This window comes from Labrus bergylta, chromosome 13 (assembly GCF_963930695.1).
Source record: "Labrus bergylta chromosome 13, fLabBer1.1, whole genome shotgun sequence".
Lineage (NCBI taxonomy): Eukaryota > Metazoa > Chordata > Actinopteri > Labriformes > Labridae > Labrus > Labrus bergylta.
In genome coordinates this window covers 28,778,357-28,797,118 of record NC_089207.1, presented here as the reverse complement: position 1 = coordinate 28,797,118, position 18,762 = coordinate 28,778,357, and the positions used below count along the sequence as shown (strand labels likewise).

The 18,762-nt window shown below is 39.7% G+C and overlaps 1 protein-coding gene across 11 annotated transcripts in view; it reads left to right on the top strand.

Moving 5' to 3' along the window:
- Window positions 1–18,762, top strand: part of zmp:0000001200 (dedicator of cytokinesis protein 9) — an 82,046-nt gene that overhangs the window by 21,857 nt on the left and 41,427 nt on the right. For 6 of the 11 annotated variants that reach the window (XM_065961856.1, XM_065961850.1, XM_065961848.1 and 3 more), the window contains exons 1-2: window positions 1,025–1,210; window positions 14,506–14,622. In XM_065961856.1, the coding sequence (XP_065817928.1) occupies window positions 1,040–1,210; window positions 14,506–14,622 (288 nt within the window). In that variant the 5' untranslated portion in view covers window positions 1,025–1,039. Of the gene's footprint in view, window positions 1–1,024; window positions 1,211–9,465; window positions 9,792–14,505; window positions 14,623–18,762 lie in introns of those variants that run through there. The other 5 variants (XM_065961857.1, XM_065961851.1, XM_065961855.1 and 2 more) reach the window with 2 other exon arrangements.

Genomic DNA, 18,762 nt, shown 5'->3' with positions numbered 1-18,762 from the left:
CTAATCTTTTATAGGAAAAATCAACTCCATTTGATGTCTTGACTCATGAGGTTGAAATCCTGCCATGTTCTTGCTGTGTTTTGTAAACAGTGATGTCTTTGAGGCTTGAGTCAGATCACTGGGATTAAAACATTTGAGTTATAATTATTTTTTTATGTAATGCTTTTTTAGTGTATTTCATTTGTTATATGACGTATGCTGTTCTGTATTCTTTCTTACAAATTATTATAATCTTATTCATTTTTGATTGAAATACAAGCTGCTGACTTTCCATATTACACGCCATCCCTTCATCATGATTCATCCACTACTATGTTTCTCATCTGAACTAAATAAGCATTCAGCCATATTGCTGTTTGCCTGACCATGGAATCAGACTCTCCCTCTGGATATACTACTGCATTCAGCGTAACCCATTTATTTCACAAAAATTCATCCTGCTCCCCGAAGGAGTCTCGTTTTGTGGAGTGAAAATTAAAGGGATTAATTCAGTAACTCGTGTGAAGCTAAATCTACAGAATGCAAATGTGGATCTGAATAAAAATGGGAAAATGGGAAAAGGATTAGAAAAAGCACATCATGGCTTAGAGGAGAATGAGCAAGTGAGGCAGATGCACACACAAGCTTGTGCTGCATTCTAGCTCAGCATTGGTTGAAGCAGCAGCAGAGCTCTAACAGCATCCTTCATCCCCCCCATCCCTCTCGCCGCTCTCTGCTCTACCTCACTAACTCACTCTCTCACTGTATCTCGTCTGCTGAGGTATTCCTGCAAGCACAGACTGGGGAAGCCAGGAATTACAGTCAGACTCTCTTTTTTTTTTTTTTGAGCGTGCATTAATTCACTCTCCTGATTTCTTTACTTGGCTCTCCTCTCTGGATCCTATTTGCTTTGCTTGGACTCCAGTGCTCTCTCCCTGGGTCAGAAGCTGAGGATTTGCAGGTCAGAGCCACATCATGGACCAGCGAGGAGTAGGGGACAATCAAGGAAACTGGGTCACTGCCTGGCTCTCCTGACTGATGCCTGTGTGGAGCTGGAGGGATGGGGTGCACCACCAGCACGGTTGTGTTTGATGGGCTGCGAACAGTCTTAGAGAGGAACTGTAGTGGCTACATCTGTAAGGGAGCAGCTGAGCCCATCGGGCCATCTGAGGCTGAGCGAGCGCTGAGCAGGAGAGAGTCGCGTGCATTGCCAACACCGAGAGTGCTGAAGGTGTGTGTACATGTGTTTGTGCACGTGTGGGTTTGTGCGTACTGGCAAAGTACTAATCATTACTGTTAAATGGACAAAACAATATCATATTATTAGAGCTGCCGTGGATGCTTATTTCCATACAGTCATCTTTTATATTTATCATTAAAGTTTTCATAATTTTGTCTGAAATTTCAGATGAAAGTCAAATTACCTACCACAGGTACAACCTCTCGATGTTTTTGTCAGATCGTCAGTCAAAACCTAAACATTGTTATTTTACAAATATAAAAACTGATTTTTTCTAATCATATTTGAGATCAAACTAAACAGATAAAGTTCAACACTTTGCCTTGATAAATTACTTCAGCAACATATAATCACCTTTTTTGTTTCCTACCTGAAATACACAATATAAAAGAGTTTTTAAGTGAGACCCCTGTAATGACATACAAATGATTTTAAGGCTCATCTGGAGGAATGTACAGTCTCTTCATTCCTCCTGGATCATAAAGTACTGATGAGGTTAATTTATAGCCATTGGCAAATTTATATTAAGCCGTAAAAAGCAAAAAATCCTCATATTTCAGAAGCTGGAAGCAGCAATTGTTTTACCCTTTATTTTTCTTGCTTGCTCATCAAAATTTTTTACATTTTCTACCTCTAAGTAGGACATTATATTACATGTTTACGAATTATTAATGCTGCATCTCTTCTAAATTGTCTACGATAAGAAGACGGTAATTGCAGGGCATCAACATATCAAATGATTAAGGTAATAATTCTAGAATATGTACAGGCTGTGCTACCCTTTCTTTCTACCTGACATTCCTTAATAAGACAGCAAAATGCAAGACTAAATAATAAATGACTCCAATTTAAAAAAAAAGAAAAGAAATAACGAACAATTGCAGGTTGCATGCTATATTGACAGAAAATGACACCTGCTGAAGCAGTTTCACAGATTACAGATGCAGACACTGAAATATAAATAATCATTATTCTGGTTTCAGCCCTGTGCATATGCATGAGTGTTAACAGTTTGAAATGTAGGGCAGTAGGAGGGCTGCACATCTTGCCTCTCACTAAGCGCTGCATGGGTTAAAGCCTCTGTGGGGAGGGATGTGGGAGAGGGGTGGGGGTTGGGGGGGACAGTGAGCTCTGTGTCTGCTGGAAATCAATCACAGCTCTTCATCTGTGAACCAGCGGGCTTGGCAGGGCTTCTGCTGCTCCGTACCAGCTTGTCTTGCCCCTCTTGTGTGTGTTTACTTACTGCAGTGTGTGTGTGTCTGTGTGTGATGTTTCTTTCCGTTGCTGGTTCATCAGATTCCCAGCAGACAGCAGCATAGTGACAGTGGTCGCAGCTGAGAGAGGGGAATTAGGTCAAGGGCATGGTTGCTTCTCCTGGCTCAAGGATTGTCTTATTATCCAGGCGGGGTCAATTAATCCCCTGTCAGCATTTAGCAGGCTCACACAAATCAATACTTCAACGAGAGCAGGGGATGTGATGTGCTTAACACGTCTTTGTCAAAGTTCAAATGTAAGGATGTAAAACCTACAAATGGCCATCAGAGCTGACGAGACTTAACTGAAAAAAAGACATTCATTACTAATCTGGTTTGTTATATATATATATGTAAATATTTTATTAAGTAAAAATAATTATAACAAATCTTTATCATTTAAATATATATGTCAGTTAGATGTATTTTAAGTCTATTGACTTTAGTGGCTAACTTTATTAGCTTAAATGTTGGCTAAAATATTTTTTTCTTTTCAACACTTAATTTTGCGTTAGTTTTCTTAGCTGTGTATTTGTTAAATATAAGGGGAGAATACGGTAGAATTATGTGACTATCCCCCCATCTGTATTGATTTTGGAGGTTGTATTGGAGGCGTTACAGGATCGTCAGAACCAGCGGAGGAGAACAGCGCTGTGTGTGTGCATGTCTGAGTGTGTGTGTATGTGGAGCTCCCGGTGTTTCTCTACATGTCGGGCACTGGGAATTCACAGACCAGGACACAAATATTATACTGTTACAGAATCAGTATGAATTTGCCATGCATTTGTTTTCGTTGCAGCCGAACATTATTTAAGGAATTTAAAAAACAGTTGACAGGTTAATGGTGGGGTATACACCCACATGAACTCACTTACATACAAAGCTCTGTATGGAAAAGTAATTAAAGGGCTTTTTTTCTGCTCTGTTATTTCACATGCAGATTACAAAAGCTCCGCCCTTTCCTTCCTTATGGAAACTTACATCAAATGCTCCTCAGGAGGGGATAAGCCTACGACAATAAAAAGTCACTGATTTGTCATGGCCTCATACAGAAAGGTGTTTGCTGTTGTAATCACAGAATGAATGTAAAAAAGTGTATAAAGGCATTATGTAAGTATGCTTTGGATCTTGGACTGCCATTGTGAAGCCACCAGTTCAGGATGTAGGATGTTGCCACATTGTTTTTTGGAAGAAGAAAAATGACCTTATTTGGAAGAGAAGGTAGAGTTGGGAGACAAGAGGAGGAAAGCAGTCAATCCTAAAACTATCCAATAGGTGGACAATAAGACATTGAACAACAGTACTTAATACCACTTATAATACCATTTGACAGAACTTTTCCAGTAAAATAAATAGGGAGCCTCACCTTGGGCAGTACAGGAACAACTAACCTCACAACAGGTCACATAATTCTCCAAAAGGCACCAACAACACAGACGCCTGAGATGTCAAGCAACTTCTCAAAGGAGGAAGTACCTGAGACACCAACAGCCAACTCCAACCTTTATGAATGTATTTAATTTAATTAACACCCACAATCATGCCGTGAGTGGGGGAACTGTGATGTGACTTTCCACCTTAAATGTTTGAGGTTGCTTTAACACTGTACTGAAGCGCTGAGGTGTCTTGTTATTTTTATCGTGGGAATGTGGTTACAGGGAAAGAAAGGGATGTCAGCCAGGTTACAGATAAAAGCACCTTTTATTCCAAAATGTTTGGGAGAAAGTTTCTAAATTTGATTTGTGATGGATTTTTACTATCACAGAATCATTCCTAATGAGTCAATGATTCTACAGTATGTTTATCTTTTATGGAGTTAATGGAACTGTGTGTCTGCATGTCAGCAAATTGAAACTATTTTAAGATTTAATCTTTTAACATCCATTTTAACAGATTGAATTACATCCCTCCTCCATTCATTACAATGTGCAATGCTCATGATTCAAGTTTCTGCTTGGGTATTACAACTTCTTGATTGGTAAGCCTCTCTTTACAGTATTGAAGTTAAAATGTGATTTTGAATTAACAAATGAATAAACATATAAGTAATATGATCTTAAATTAATTAATGGAATCCTTGGGATCCTTTTTGATATTTCTCTGAAGTTGGAACATTTTTAAGGTAACACACCCAACATGTTTACAATAATATTAATGGGGACATTGACAACCTCAGCACCACCCTCCTCCATACATCTGTTATGTCTTAGCTTAATGGATCTACAGTAACACAACAGAACATTTGGCTTGACTCCAGCTTTGTTGTTCTTTGTGATTGCTTCCTCCTTTAAACAATTTCAGCCATCCTGACGTCCTAGAAGGGCTGCAGACGTCACAGTATTGATGCGTGTGTGTGTGTCTGTGTCTGTGTGTGTAAGTGTGTTTGTGTTCCATACTTGCTGACCGATACATGGGACCATTATAGTTACCAGCACTCAGGCTCATGTACTTAAAGGTTTTCTGGCCATAGCAGTTTGAATTTGCCACACATTCATATCTAACACTGTTACACACACATTTAAAGCTCACTCTGATCACTGAAGCTAAGGCACTAAACTGCTGTACAGTTAATGGACACTTTTATTTTCTAGCACTGTTGCATGATCTTTGCCTCATGAATATTTCCTGTTATTCTTGCTGCCATTGTATCGCACATCCTATTACAGTGATGGGACTAACAGAGGCTTTCGTGTCATTATCACCTCAACGTTAAAATCTCATTTTCAGCTCTCAGTACACTACTCTCCTGGGGGATGGACTGTTATCAGGCTGCAGGACAGAGACTCCTGGTCCTGCTGCTCTAGCGAGGCGGCAAGGGGTGGGTGGGTTGTGTTTTTGTTACATTCCTGGTTACACCCTGTTTTGCTTTGACTGCTTTATGTGATTGCATCAAGCCCTTGTTATGTAATGAAGAAAGCTGGTCGTAGTCCTGCACAGTCTGGATAATAACTTGATAAATGTTGGTAATATAACTAACCTTAAATAAGTATGTTGTGTTGAGAAAAGAGAAGCAGCTAAACGTTTAAATGCACAATGACAACACAGAAAGGTTACATTTGAAAGTCTTGAAATCATCTCACGGGCAAACATATGAAGAGGAGACAATAGAGGAACTTTACTGCACTCTGCACTCTGTGGTTCTGACCAGATTTGCCATAACGACAATGTAATTGGTTGGTATTATGCGTAATTGTTTTGAAATAAATTGCATAATTGTGCAAGCTTATGTGGCATAGAGATCTTCAATTAATTATTTTGTTAGTCTCTCCACCCAGTTTGGTTTGAGAGAAGTGATGAAGTATTAAAAGTATTTTATGTCTTTTAACTTATCGAAAAGAAAAAAAAAATTCTGCCTCACTGGTGCCTCTGAACCGCCCACTTCTCCCATAGTTTGTTGCATTGTACGTTGAGAAATACAACAATCATTTTTGTGGTACCTAAAAAAAATCATCATTCTACACAGTGTCTACAGGGCATATTTAGGTGCATTTGAGCAAAGTAGACTTTTTATACAACATCCTGTTGGTTAGCTGTTGGCCGTTTGAGACCTTTTGTTGCTCAACAGAAGTGTTTGTTCTGCCACTAAAAGGGCAAAGTGTGCCTTCCTGCTCAGACCAGAATGCCAACTTGCTCCCAAAGAAATACATCTGTGTTTATTTCAGTGGATAAATCTGCAAACATTGCATGGTCTGAATTTGATTTTACTACAGAGCTTTAAAAAAACAAACTAATGTGAGTATTGTGCCACGATTAAGTGCTCAGTTCTTTATGAGGTGCAGTGTATAAAAGCAGTACCTTTTGATGTCACTTATCTCCTTTTCTGCAGATATGAAATTTCTGGGAAAGGACGTTCAGCTTTGTCTAAATCACAGATCAAAGTTAAACATCTGGTCTTGTAATGTGGCATTACTTTCTAAGCACAATTAACTACAAGGAAATGCCCTCGGATACCAGTGCTTTATTTTTGTAGCCTGTAGGCCTTTGTTTTACACAAGCTGAGTGGATAGTTCAAAATCAAGTGCAGAGTCTAGCTGGGCAGAATGGATTACATTTTGGTTTATATTTGGTGTCCATGAATCAGTGTTTAACCATAAATCAGAGAGTGTGATTTGTAAAAAAGTTTCTCTGAGATGTCTGATAAGACTGGCCTTGGGGGTTGTGGTTAGAGAAGGGGAGGTAATGAGTATCCAAACTGGAATTCTTCTTATGATAAACTTGCTATGAAGAAAATATTCTTAGAAAATTTGAAATCACAAATGTTACCCATAAGATTTTTTCTTTATCAAGACAAACTTGGAATTTTTGAGGGGAAAAACCTGATCATAGCCTACATAAGGTTTATTTTTGAACATTTCACTGTAATTGTGTAATATTTCTATAGCTGATAAATTAAGTGTTTGATGACTGACTCTGTTGCCCATGAACCCCCTTTGAGTGCTGGTATGCCCCCATGATGACACTGATTTGGAGCTTACTCCAATATGCAGCTTAGCTTATATCCCCTTTAAAACCAATACAATCCCAGTATATATCAAGTACTGCTGATCCACATCCCTGCCTGAGGGAAGTTTACGCACCAGAGGGGAATGACCCGATCTTATTTCAAGGTCTGTTTTTGTCTTCATATAGCCCATGTAGCTGAGTTGTTGGGTAGGGCGGAGGTTGGGTTAATTCAAGGGTAAGGTGAAACTTTGGAGGCATTATGGATGCTTATTGTTGAGGGTCCAGTTCAATAAACCTCCCAGGTTTGGTTTCCATCGTGTGACTCTTGTTGCACTTCATACTCCCCCTTTGAAGACTCCTTCAAAATTAAAATAAGAAGTCTCACAGGTCTAGCAACTTCAGTTTGAGGACAGCAGTTTTGACATGCTGCATGTAGTAACAAGCCCTGCTGTTGGGCTGTGGTAAGGAAATAGCTAACATTAGAGAACAGCCAAACTGACTCATGTTGTTTTGTACAAAAATGAAAACTACTCTAGAGTCATTTAAAGCTTGTGCTACCTGTTCCCCCTGTTCTTTAAAACATCAAGCTAATATGGGCTAATCTGAACACATCCCGTCTTTGATGCCAAACTTCTACTGGGGCTAGATACAGAACTTATATTGATTTTCACCTGTTTTTGGGTAAGATAGCAGTACTGCACATACAGGTTTTAACCAGTAGCTAGCTGTCATGGAGTTCAAATAAAGCTAGCTTAAAACCAGGCACCCTCACCTACGTCAACTGTTTCTCTTAAAGCTTCAGTTCAGATAATTACTGTTGCATCTTAGCTAGTTATTTGCTTCGTTTAATACAGTATCTTTTCATTAAACAGTCCATTATAAAAAAAGGTTAGCAATTTGTAGTGCTGTCCACAAAGCTAGAGTTATTAGCGGACTCAATCACTTACTCTGAAAAGCTTACAACCATTGGTCTCCAGTCAAGCACAAATATGCCACACACACCTGTCCTGATTTTGAAAATACTTCACATCCACCTTTTGCCAAATCAAAAGCAAAGTTTCTTGATGTTTCATGTGTTATGAATATTTTTATGTATCCCAGCGGCCCATAAGATGGGGATTTGTAAGGAGATTGTGGTATAGGTTTTGGGTTGAGCATGAAGTGTTAACTGAGGTCTCCTGAATATTTCTTGGAATAAGAATGGACTGTAATTGTAGCCGCAATGATGAATTTGTTTCCATTAGTAATCAATCAGTTTTGTTTAGTCTATGAAATCTCTTTTTAAAACCCAAAGGTTTGCATTTTTCAATAAAATATGTCAACGAGAGACAGCAAATCACATCTGGAAAACTCAAATCTGACAACTTTTGGGTTTTTACCACATTTTTTGCATGTAGGTTGACATTATTCATCAAAAGAGTTTCTGATTCGCCTATTTTTCTTTCAATCTATGTACGGAATAACAATTACAACAGTACAATGTTGCTTACATTTATATTATGTGGTATACTTTGATATGATATAAAGACTCTTCTTAATCATGATATTTATTTTCACCAAATACCAGTAAGGTGGTCGGGGGTTGGTAGGGTCATGTGACAGTGAGCAGCTGTAGAGCTCATCTGGCCCACTACCCCCCTTGCCTTAAACTCGGACGCAGGCGTGAAAAGATAACATCCTCTCCTGCAGTGGCCCTCTGAGGAATCTTTAGGTCGGGCCCTCTCCTAGGTGGGTTGAGTGGGACTGCGCAGTGCTGGAATGCCCCTCAAGCAGTTGCATCAACAAGCATTAAGACAGAAGCTGGTTCCAGATCATAGCTCTGTGTGATTATCTAAAGTTACCTGTGACTCAGTCATACAGGGGAACTATGCCAGTAATAAAACCGACTGAGACTTGTGTTTTCCTGTCACATCACTAATTGATATACTGCACTATGGATTCAGGGATAGTTGACATTTCTACTCTTCAGTCTTTAGCAGCTAATGTGGGTTAAGATTTGTGCATGTTGTCGTTAAATTCTGATGAGCTCAGTCTGGCAGCTTATCTGTGGTGTCTATGTGTGAAATCCTGCCTGAATCACTGTAGCTGACTGGTTTTTCCTGCCCCATATACTGAGATTGTTCTGCATATGCTTCAGAGTTTCTTTGAACATTGTGGCGGCGAGCATGCAATTCAAGTGCCCCATTGTTGTCTCATTCTGTCCTCTTCATAAAGCTCTTATTTCAGCTGTCCCACACAAGGCGTGGACAGTCCCTGACCAGACTGTAATTCTTGAGGAATGTGTTTCTTTTGTTTGGCTTTGTCAACTCTGTGTCACTGTGCAGGTGGATAGTTTGGGGTCAGATAACTTCATTGTGTGTGTGTGTGTGTGTGTGTGTGTGTGTGTGTGTGTGTGTGTGTGTGTGTGTGTGTGTGTGTGTGTGTGTGTGTGTGTGTGTGTGTGTGTGTGTGTGTGTGTGTGTGTGTGTGTGTGTGTGTGTGTGTGTGTGTGTGTGTGTGTGGCTCTGTGTGTGTGTGTTAGGGTGTTTAACTCCCCCAGGCTGCACAGCTGAGTGTGGGAGGGGCCATCGCCTCAGCCTGGGTGTGAGTCCGCTGCTTTCAGAAACAGAGCAGTCTTAGAAGGGAGGGAGTGAGAACAAGTCTGAGGAGAAGCGTCCCAAATATTTTCTCCAGCACCTTTGTGTTTTTTTCTCATGGGATATGCTGGCTGTCCACCTCTGTTTGGGATCTAGCTTGGAGATTTTATACCACCCCTGTTGACAATGCAAGGACGGGCTGGTAAAGCTCCAAAGAAGGAGCTGGTCATTGAGGGTCCACAGCAGTACAAGAGCACTGCTGCAGCTGAGACTGAGGTAGACCCAGTGCCACAGGTGGTGGTAAGTCTTTCTAGGACTTTTCATAAAGACAAATAAGACTTTTTGTTTGTTGGCTTGTCAAACTGAGCCGACCTTAAAATAGGCTTGTATAGTGTTCAGGGCTGTAAAGGCTAACAACAATCATAAAGTCCCGAAGCAGGTGTCATGTGAGCATCAGTGCAGGTCCACTTTTGTCATCTCTTTCATTTAACAAAACATTGTCAACTCACATTACAAATGTCCAGTGTTAGCATGAGCATTGAGAAAAGTGTAACTTTACCAGCACTTCACTAGCTGGAGAAAAACAGGGCACAGTTTCTAAGGTTTATTCTTAAAGATGACCTTGGCTTGTAAAAAGTTTAATTAGGCTCAAAAGTCAAGCCTGTAATAACTTCCTGCTTTGCTGTGAATGTGTGCATGTAGTGGTAGGATCTGTCAGAGTCATCTAAACACTCAGCGGTAGAAGTGGCAGTAAGTAGAGGGGTACTACACAGCACCATTGTTCATTGCTGTGTGAGGGTGATGGGAGGAGTGGGTGCTGCAGCTAAACAGCTGTTAGATCACTGTGGAGAGGGGGTGGATGAGATGTCTCATACGTTTCTGTTGTACGCTCTCCAGGATTCACTGTTTGTTGACTTAAACCCTGGCTATGACCTTTACTTAAAAGTGTTCAGTTTGAGGAATAAAGGAGATAAAAGTCAGTGATGTTTCTAAGAGCTGCTAGAGTGACAATAATTCAGTACAAAGTTTGGAATAGGTATGTTGAATATGGTCAGAACTGTGGGTAGAGAGAATGACAGAGCTCTTACTTGTATACATTTCTCACTCGGTGCTGAGTGGACTGTGTGGTCGACCACCTTTGGCCACTGACAAAGCAGTGGGGAAGAGCCCAGAGGGGTTCGAAGGAAAACAAAAGTCAGCAACAAGAAGGAGGTGTTGGAAAATCCATCATTCTTAGGAAGTAGAAACCATCTCTGTGATAGAAGGGTGGAAACGTTTAAGTTTCAGCTTCATTTAAAAAGGTGAAAGAGAAAAGAAGAGAAAAAAGTGGTGAGCGACCTGAAGACACCCATTATTAACTCTTTCAACCTCTGAAGCAGACTCCCTTGGATGATGGTGTTTGTTAATTCACTTTCCTCTCTCCTTGTCATTGGTATCCATTGGTATGTCTACATTCACTGTCTAGTCTTTGTGTAGAGATGAAGAGATTTTAGACATTCCAAGTCAGTTCCTGGAGAGACAAAGACACATGCACAAACCTTTTCTCATCCATTTCTTAATTCCTTCCTGACTCACCTGTCTTGCTCACAAAAATCAGTGCATCAGTCACACTGCCTTTTTCTTTCTCATTGTAGAGATAACGTCGGGGCTGTCCTTGACTCAGAACTTTGTCAGTTGCAATAGATTTGTCTGGTTGATACAAATCTCAGTTCAGCAGTGTTATGTTTTACCTTTAAGGATGTTATAATGTAACTACCTGGTTTGTTTTTTTGGGGGGGAGGAGAAGACCTCAGTAGATCATTTTGTTTCCTTGAATGAAACCTTGTCAACAATAATCACTCAAGGAATCTCTACCGAATACCAAACTGAGCATCAACAAATATGCTAGCAGAGACTTCTGATGTCCTTTGTAGGTCACAGGTTTTTTAAAATGTTACCTGATGTTGTTGAATTTGTTTACCTGCTGGAATTAGCAGTAAGCTCGCAGTACATAAGCTAGCAGCTTCCTCCTAAAGTCTTGTTACAGCTTAAAAGGAGAATTCGAGAAACACAGATTCTGTGACACAAAACAACTTTATTTAGTGTTTTTACATGTTTGAATCACCTAGAGCAGCCTTTCCCAAACTTAAGACTGCTGCGGCCCACTTTGAAATACGAAATTACGCCGGGGCCCGGTTATAAAGTAAAAATTATGACTAACTTTCAGCTAGGGTAAATTATTGGACATGACAACATGATATTATGGCAAGATAGACACAAAAGTTTACTGAACATTATGTCCATGAATAGTCATGACACGTCTTACTAATCACTCAAAGGGTTGACTCATGGTAAATCATCATTATTGTGATATTTCGTGGAAAGCCATGTTTTTTGTAGTTTGAATGCACTAAATTGCAAACAGTAGCTGTGAAAAAAAAGCGGACTGATAATGTCATAACCTGCTTAAGCTGGCAGACATGTTGGCACCGTGTCTGATCTGCTATCGCCTCCTTGTCCTTGAAACTGACACAAGGTCCTGCCCCTCTCTGTCCTCACTCCGAGCTGTTCTTTGTTATTAACAAGGTTGCTAGCAACATGTATTTTAGCAGGTCGATATCCATGACTCTCCCTCTGAGATCACGCTAGCATGATCAGTCCCAGATGTGAAGGCACCATGTGACGGGTGTTGTCGCTCAGCCCTGTAGTCTGCCGATGTGTCACTCTGCTGTCTGTCTTTCAGTGAGGTTTATCCTCCCGTCCCATCAGCTGGAAGTGTTGACAGCTTGCTCTCTATCTAATGGCTACTGTGTCTTAGCAGTGCATAAGCTCTCTCTCTCTCTCTCTCTCTCTCTCTCTCTCTCTTTCTCTCTCTCTCTCGCTCTCTCTCTCTCTCTCTCTCTCTCTCTCTCTCTCTCTCGCTACGGCAACTAGAGTTTAGTGGGTCAATACTTCAGCATTGTGGAGACCATACATCACAATGCAACATGAATCCATAATTATCACATCTGGTCCTCAGAGTCAGCTACAATACATCCTTTTTTTTTAATTATTTTTTTTTTATTAGGTGCAATAAAGTGACAAACTGGTGATATACAAATGAGGCACAAAAGAAAACAGACAAGGTCAGGACAACAACTCCAAAATACAGTAAATAATAAAATAAAACAAATAAAGACAGCAAAATACTAAGACATCAATAGACACACATCATACTACGAACAGAAAAACTACAAAACTATATGAAATACCTAAGAAGGGATACAGGAAGTGATAGAGAGAAGGTGCTTTGTAAGGGGGACTTGAGAGGTAGAAGAGAGTTGAGCAGTGTGTATGGTATGTGTTGAATATGTTGATGTTAAAAAATGTGGTGTGAGAGAGCTACAATACATCCAATGATTCATTTAAATGTACAATGATGGAGGTCCCGTTATCTCGTGCTGTGGAGGATAATTGTGTTGTTACTGACATGAAGTGTATGAGGTTCATTGTTTCTTTGACTTGCATGTTGTGCTCTCACGCAGAGATAAGCTCATCAGACCTTCCCTCTGCTGAAGCTGATGCATTTTCTCTGGGCAGATGGAGCCCTGATAGACTTATGGCAGTAACTACAGGTAGCATGAGTTACTAAAGCCTGATGTAGTGTAACAGAACAGATCACTCACCCTCACAGTACATTCTACAGCACCATCCTGTTCCTGCTCACAGTTGTAGGCTCTATGTACGGGATTTTGGACAACCTTTTTTTTTTTTTTTTTTACAACCTTATTACAGATATATAAAATTAGACGTAGACATCAGAGGTTGGCCATATCCAGCATTGCTTTGCATTGCAATGCAGTTCGTTGTACTCTACATGGCTGGTTAAATAATGGTGGTAGTTACATTATTTATTTAAAATCCTCTCCGTTTTCACTCGAAGTAAAAGGATATTCATTTAGCCTAATTTGGTCTAAAGCCTGGCTCACACTGTGCGATTTTTCCCCGATTGTATAAAAGTCGATGTGGCATGTCAGCTCACACTGAACGACTGAATCGTTAAGGACGCCCGACCAGACCTTGAGATGTACGTGTTCACATTGTACGACCTGATTGTCGGACACGGCCGGAGAGCTCACACTGTATGAGTGACAATTGTTAATAAAGTTTCATTTGAAAAAAACAAAGGAAGTGGAAGTTGTTGTAGGATATAGAGAAGTTGATACAATCGTAGATATATGGATACAAGTTTCAGAAAAGTGCTGCACTGATGATCTGTACAGAAAAGAAAACAAAAAAAAACTAAAACGCTGGGTTGCGTCCTGCCGCTGGTCGCCATGACTACAGTCCTCCCTTGTCTCTCATGATTATATTGTAGTCACACACAACGTCTGCCGGACCCTTTCATGACGTAATCGTCAAGATTTTAAATTTTTAAATATCAAACATGTTTGAAATAAATCGGGGCGTCCCCGACGATCACCGGGCAGATCGGGGACGTTAAGATTGGATCTTTGTACCTCTCACACTACAAGATAATCTGAGCAGAGAATCGGTCCGAGCAGCTTTGAGTCGGGAGAGACCCTGAGATTTGTCAGGAAGGAAGAATCGGAGCTCAAATCGGCCTGATTATCCTGCAGAGTGATCCAGGCTTTAGTGTATACTTCCACAACTAGGATATTAGCATATTCTTAGGAATAAATGTGTATCCATATGTACATGAAGGCTTACTTCACACTGAATTGGTGGATTTTATATGATTGTGTGCAGACTTAAAAAATGTTTAGCACGCAAATGGTGCCTGACTCTCTGCAGAGTCAGTTAAAACAATACAGCGACCCATGATCCATGACATAACCAGATTGTGGGTTTGTCTTTGTTATATATTGTTATTTATCTTTCGACTGCTACTTTAATTATTATCCTGATATCTAGTTTATAAAGGCATGTAATGCTACCAAAAAATACAGTGCTCAAATGATATTTTATTTCAACTGGTGTTTGTGAACTGAGATCAAACGTCCCACTAACTTCGTGCTTCGTCTGTGTCCTGCAGGTGAAACCGAAGGTGATCGAGCCGCTGGACTATGAGAATGTTCTGGTGCAGAGGAAGACACAAATCCTCAGTGATGTCCTCAGAGAAATGCTGCAGTTCCCCCTGGAGGACTTTGAGGTGAGTTTAGCACCTGTTTTGTGCATTTCTGCTGGACAAAATGTGTCAACAAAAAAACAATCCTAAAAGCAGCACCACAATAAGAGCTTGCTTAGAGGATAGGAGCTGGGATGTAATGGGCAAGGAGAAAGATTTTATGATTGGAATAATTCACAGTATGTGGTGATATAAAGCTTAGGGACGGATAATAACACTGCTAGACTCAGGATTTTGTTTTCATTGGGGCTATTTATATGGTTGTGGAAAGGCACTTGAATTCATGTAATTATATGCAAAGAAACGTCAAAGCTTTTCTTGATTGTACTATCAGTCATTAACAAGTGTTTCTGAGAATTTGCTCAATTTCCATATAAGGACAAAACTTGCTTTCTTTAATCTTCCAACATCATTATTTTCCCACCCACTTGTGTGGTTTTTATTTGTTGTCTTTTCCTCTGGTCCATTTGTGGCCATTGTTGTGAGTACTGGGTGGGGTCTTTCACACAGGCTTTCTCTCTGTTTACATCCCTCTATGCTGTAGCAAGCGATGGGTCAGGGGCCATCTGTTTAATTGGCTCATTCTGCCTCCAGTGTTGTGACAGGGCAAGTGTTATCTCCAGCCACATTGTACAGGACGTACGTTCCCTCACACGTTTCCACGCTGCTGAGGATGGAAAATCTAGAGTGGAAATCTGGCTCTGCGCTGGTACTTCAGGAAATGAGACTTCTTTGAAAGATGTCCTTACCAGCAGTGAGACATGAGTATATTATCACATCTGACCCTGTCACTCCGTCTCACGCTCCAGTGGAAATTTTATAAAGTCTGGACTTTTATTGTTCTAGCTCTCAAGGGCAGTGAGAGTCCTTACAGTGTTGACTTAAACTTTGTCTGTCTGAATGCTTACTGTGGAGAATAAGAAGTAGACATACAGGATTTTAGTGATTTAGATACTGTATCAAATGTTGAATAAAATGATTACAGTATAGTTTCATAGCTGTATGAAATTGTTAAAGATGCACTTCAGTATGCTCCTTTAACTTTCTGCACCATAACCAATAAACCTCGGGCAATTCTTCATGTCACTCTGATTGATTTTCCATATAAGAAATCGAGGAACTCAGAGAGTTCCAAAAAACTTCAACCACAGGACTTGTGGAGGTGAAATTCCAAATAAATGTATACAAAACACAGAAGCCACATTGCCCATATTAAAAGGTTGAAAGAGCTCAGAAAGTGCTTTCAACAGGGGAAAAAGTGCTGCATCATTCCAGTATTCTAGCCCCATCACACATCTTTCAAAACAAGATGTCTGGATATATGTTCATGCAGTTGGAGGTACTAACCAAGAACACAAACATTTCTGATATATGTTGGATAAGGATCGTTTTTGCATGTGCTATCACAAATAAAAGTAGGCAACAGAAAAATTGCCAAAAACCAATACTTACCAAAAAAACATTTATTTTGAATATTTAAGAAATACAAGAAATGTACCTCAAAGTTTGAGGGTACTCTTGAATCAAATTCTTAACATCAATACATGCAGTTTCAGTGTATATGAAAGCAAATATAATGCCACCAGATAAAAATCAACCTAATCTGACCTTTCACATGCGTGCTACAATGCATTATATGTTTTGCACATTTTTGAATGATTTGAGTGATTCTGGCATTATACAGTTTTACAGTTAATGGAAATGATCTTTTCATTTGTGCATAGTTTACATTTTAAAACTTATTATTATTTAAAAACTTACTAAATTAGTATTCAAAAGGTGAAAGCAAAGTGTGTAAAACTGCTTTTTTTCCTCCAAACCAGATCATTTACCTAGATTGCTGGTTAAACATTAGATTGGTGTTTGTAAAGCCAAAACTCTTTGAATAATTTCCTTTTACTGTAATGTTAAAACTTTGATGAATAAAAGTTGTGGTGTTAAAGATAACTGTTTCTAACTCTGGGTTTGGCTCTTTTTAAAGCCAGGGGGGTTATTCAGTTTACAAAGGCCTGGCAGCTGGGTGTTCAGTGACAGTCGGGCAACCTTGACTTCGTCTTCTCTTATATCACCCTCCTCAGCCTGCTGCCATGAACACAACACACCAGCTTTACACACAAACCGTACGTTGTCAGGTTCTAACAGGTGATTCTGACTGAGAGAGAAAAAAAAACACTGGAGGCACAGTGATTGAACCAAACATCTGTTTCGACTTCCCCAGACTCTTGTTTAAGTGAGGTTTAATCTGCTCCTGTGTCAAGGCCCTCTTGGTGTGTTGTGTGTTCATACAGTAACCTCAAAATGCACAGAGACATGGCTAAGTGCACAGTGCTGGTTGGGGGAGAATCAAGGTTAGAAACAGGGAGAAGGAGCTCCTCTGTGTGTGTTGTTATTTTTGTATAAAGGTTTTTGGCTGCTCTTCAGTAATAGAAAGAACTACCAGGTGGCTCTTTTATCTGATTCCCAATTGGCAAATCAAAAGTCATTTGTTGGTGCCGGTCAATTTCAAGCCAGTGTTTATATCATTTCTATCTGCTTTTGATCCTGAATCTGTTGGCTTAGGGTTGATCTGTGCGGTCCCACGGAAAATCGTTGAGCCAAAACCAATAGGTCTTCTGAAAATATTATCTTTTTTTTATCTAATTTGTAAAAATTGAGATTCTTATCTTCAGAGATTTTAAATCAATTCATAACTTCCAAAAATCGATTATTATTTTTTAGGGCTAGTTAGTCACTCCCTGCTAAGTGCTAAGGCTAACTCTTTAACTCAGTAGAATGCCAAATGGAGCAGCAAGAAATTCAGCCAGTCTCACAGATGACTGGAATAGATCCTGAAGTATGTATTAATTCAAAAATAGACTTTGAATCCATGGATCCATGTATCCAGAATCCTTTTGAATCAAAAATAGATTCTGAATCTAATCGTGACCCGGCCCTGCTACCAAATGCCTGAAAAACCAGATACCCATCAGTCCCAGCTTATTTGTGTTTAGTGCTAACATGCTAAACTAAGATGGTATTAGCATTTAGCACAATGCACTGACGTGTTATATAGAGCTGCTTGAAGGACTGTTGTTGATTTGTCTTTTTTTGTCCGTTGTTGATTTGTCTTTTTTTTAAAGGACTGAATGATTTGATAATAAATCTTTGTACTGTTGTTTGAAGCTAACATTCTTCAAACTGCTGTAAATGCTGTATTTGTTTGGGATGACACTCAGCCACATGGTTTGACTGTTTGTGGGCAGAAGGATGGTGTTTACGGGATTGTGTCCTTTTTTTCTTTTTCTTTTGATGAACAAACGTGTCAGGCATGCAAGGATGAGGCTGACTTTGTTATGGTTAAGTTGAGGAAGAAAGGCATCATTTTCCAAGCATAATATTGATGGAGATGTAGTGCAGCGATGTCCGTTGCTAAATACAGATTTATTTCACCAAAGAAAATGGAGGTTCTCCCTGGCGACTCGTGGCCCAATTAAATGTTTCCTGTTTCCCACTTCCCGGCTCCCTCTCACCTCCATTCCCTGTTTATTTCTGCTGCTTGGAACGCACAGATTCTCATCTTCCCTGCAGGAAACCTGGCTAGCAGAAAGGAAGTGGAACCTCAGGTTAACAAATACGAGCTCGCCATGGAATTTGTCGTTTACACGGCTGAAGCTCGGTTAAATTCAAGGTCGGAAAATGGAAAGAAGAAAGTGTCACATTTTAGTGTCATTCTGAAGTAGAGAAACAAGACTGCAGCGAGAATGATCTTAAACAATATCTTCTAATTTATGGAAAGATTTTATTTGAATATTCCTATTAATAAAGGTAGACATTTGAAAAATTACATATTTAGTTAATCAACTTCTTTTTAAAGGATCATTGGACTAAATTGGATACTGTTATATATTTTTGGAAATATTAATGTCATAGAATATTTGTCGGATGAGATTAAAACTTGACTAATGTTATTGTTCTCTAGAAAATGTTTATACACTTTGTGTTCAAATCATTTAAATCTGACCCCATCTACAGTCAAAAGGAACTGTGAACTAATGACCTGGAACACATGTCAACTCAAAACACTTTTCATATCTATGAAATGTGTTGGGAAAAGACAATCCCGCCTTTGTCTTCCTCCATAGAAAACGTGCTCTTCTTTACCCTCGGAGCTGAAAATCATTTGAC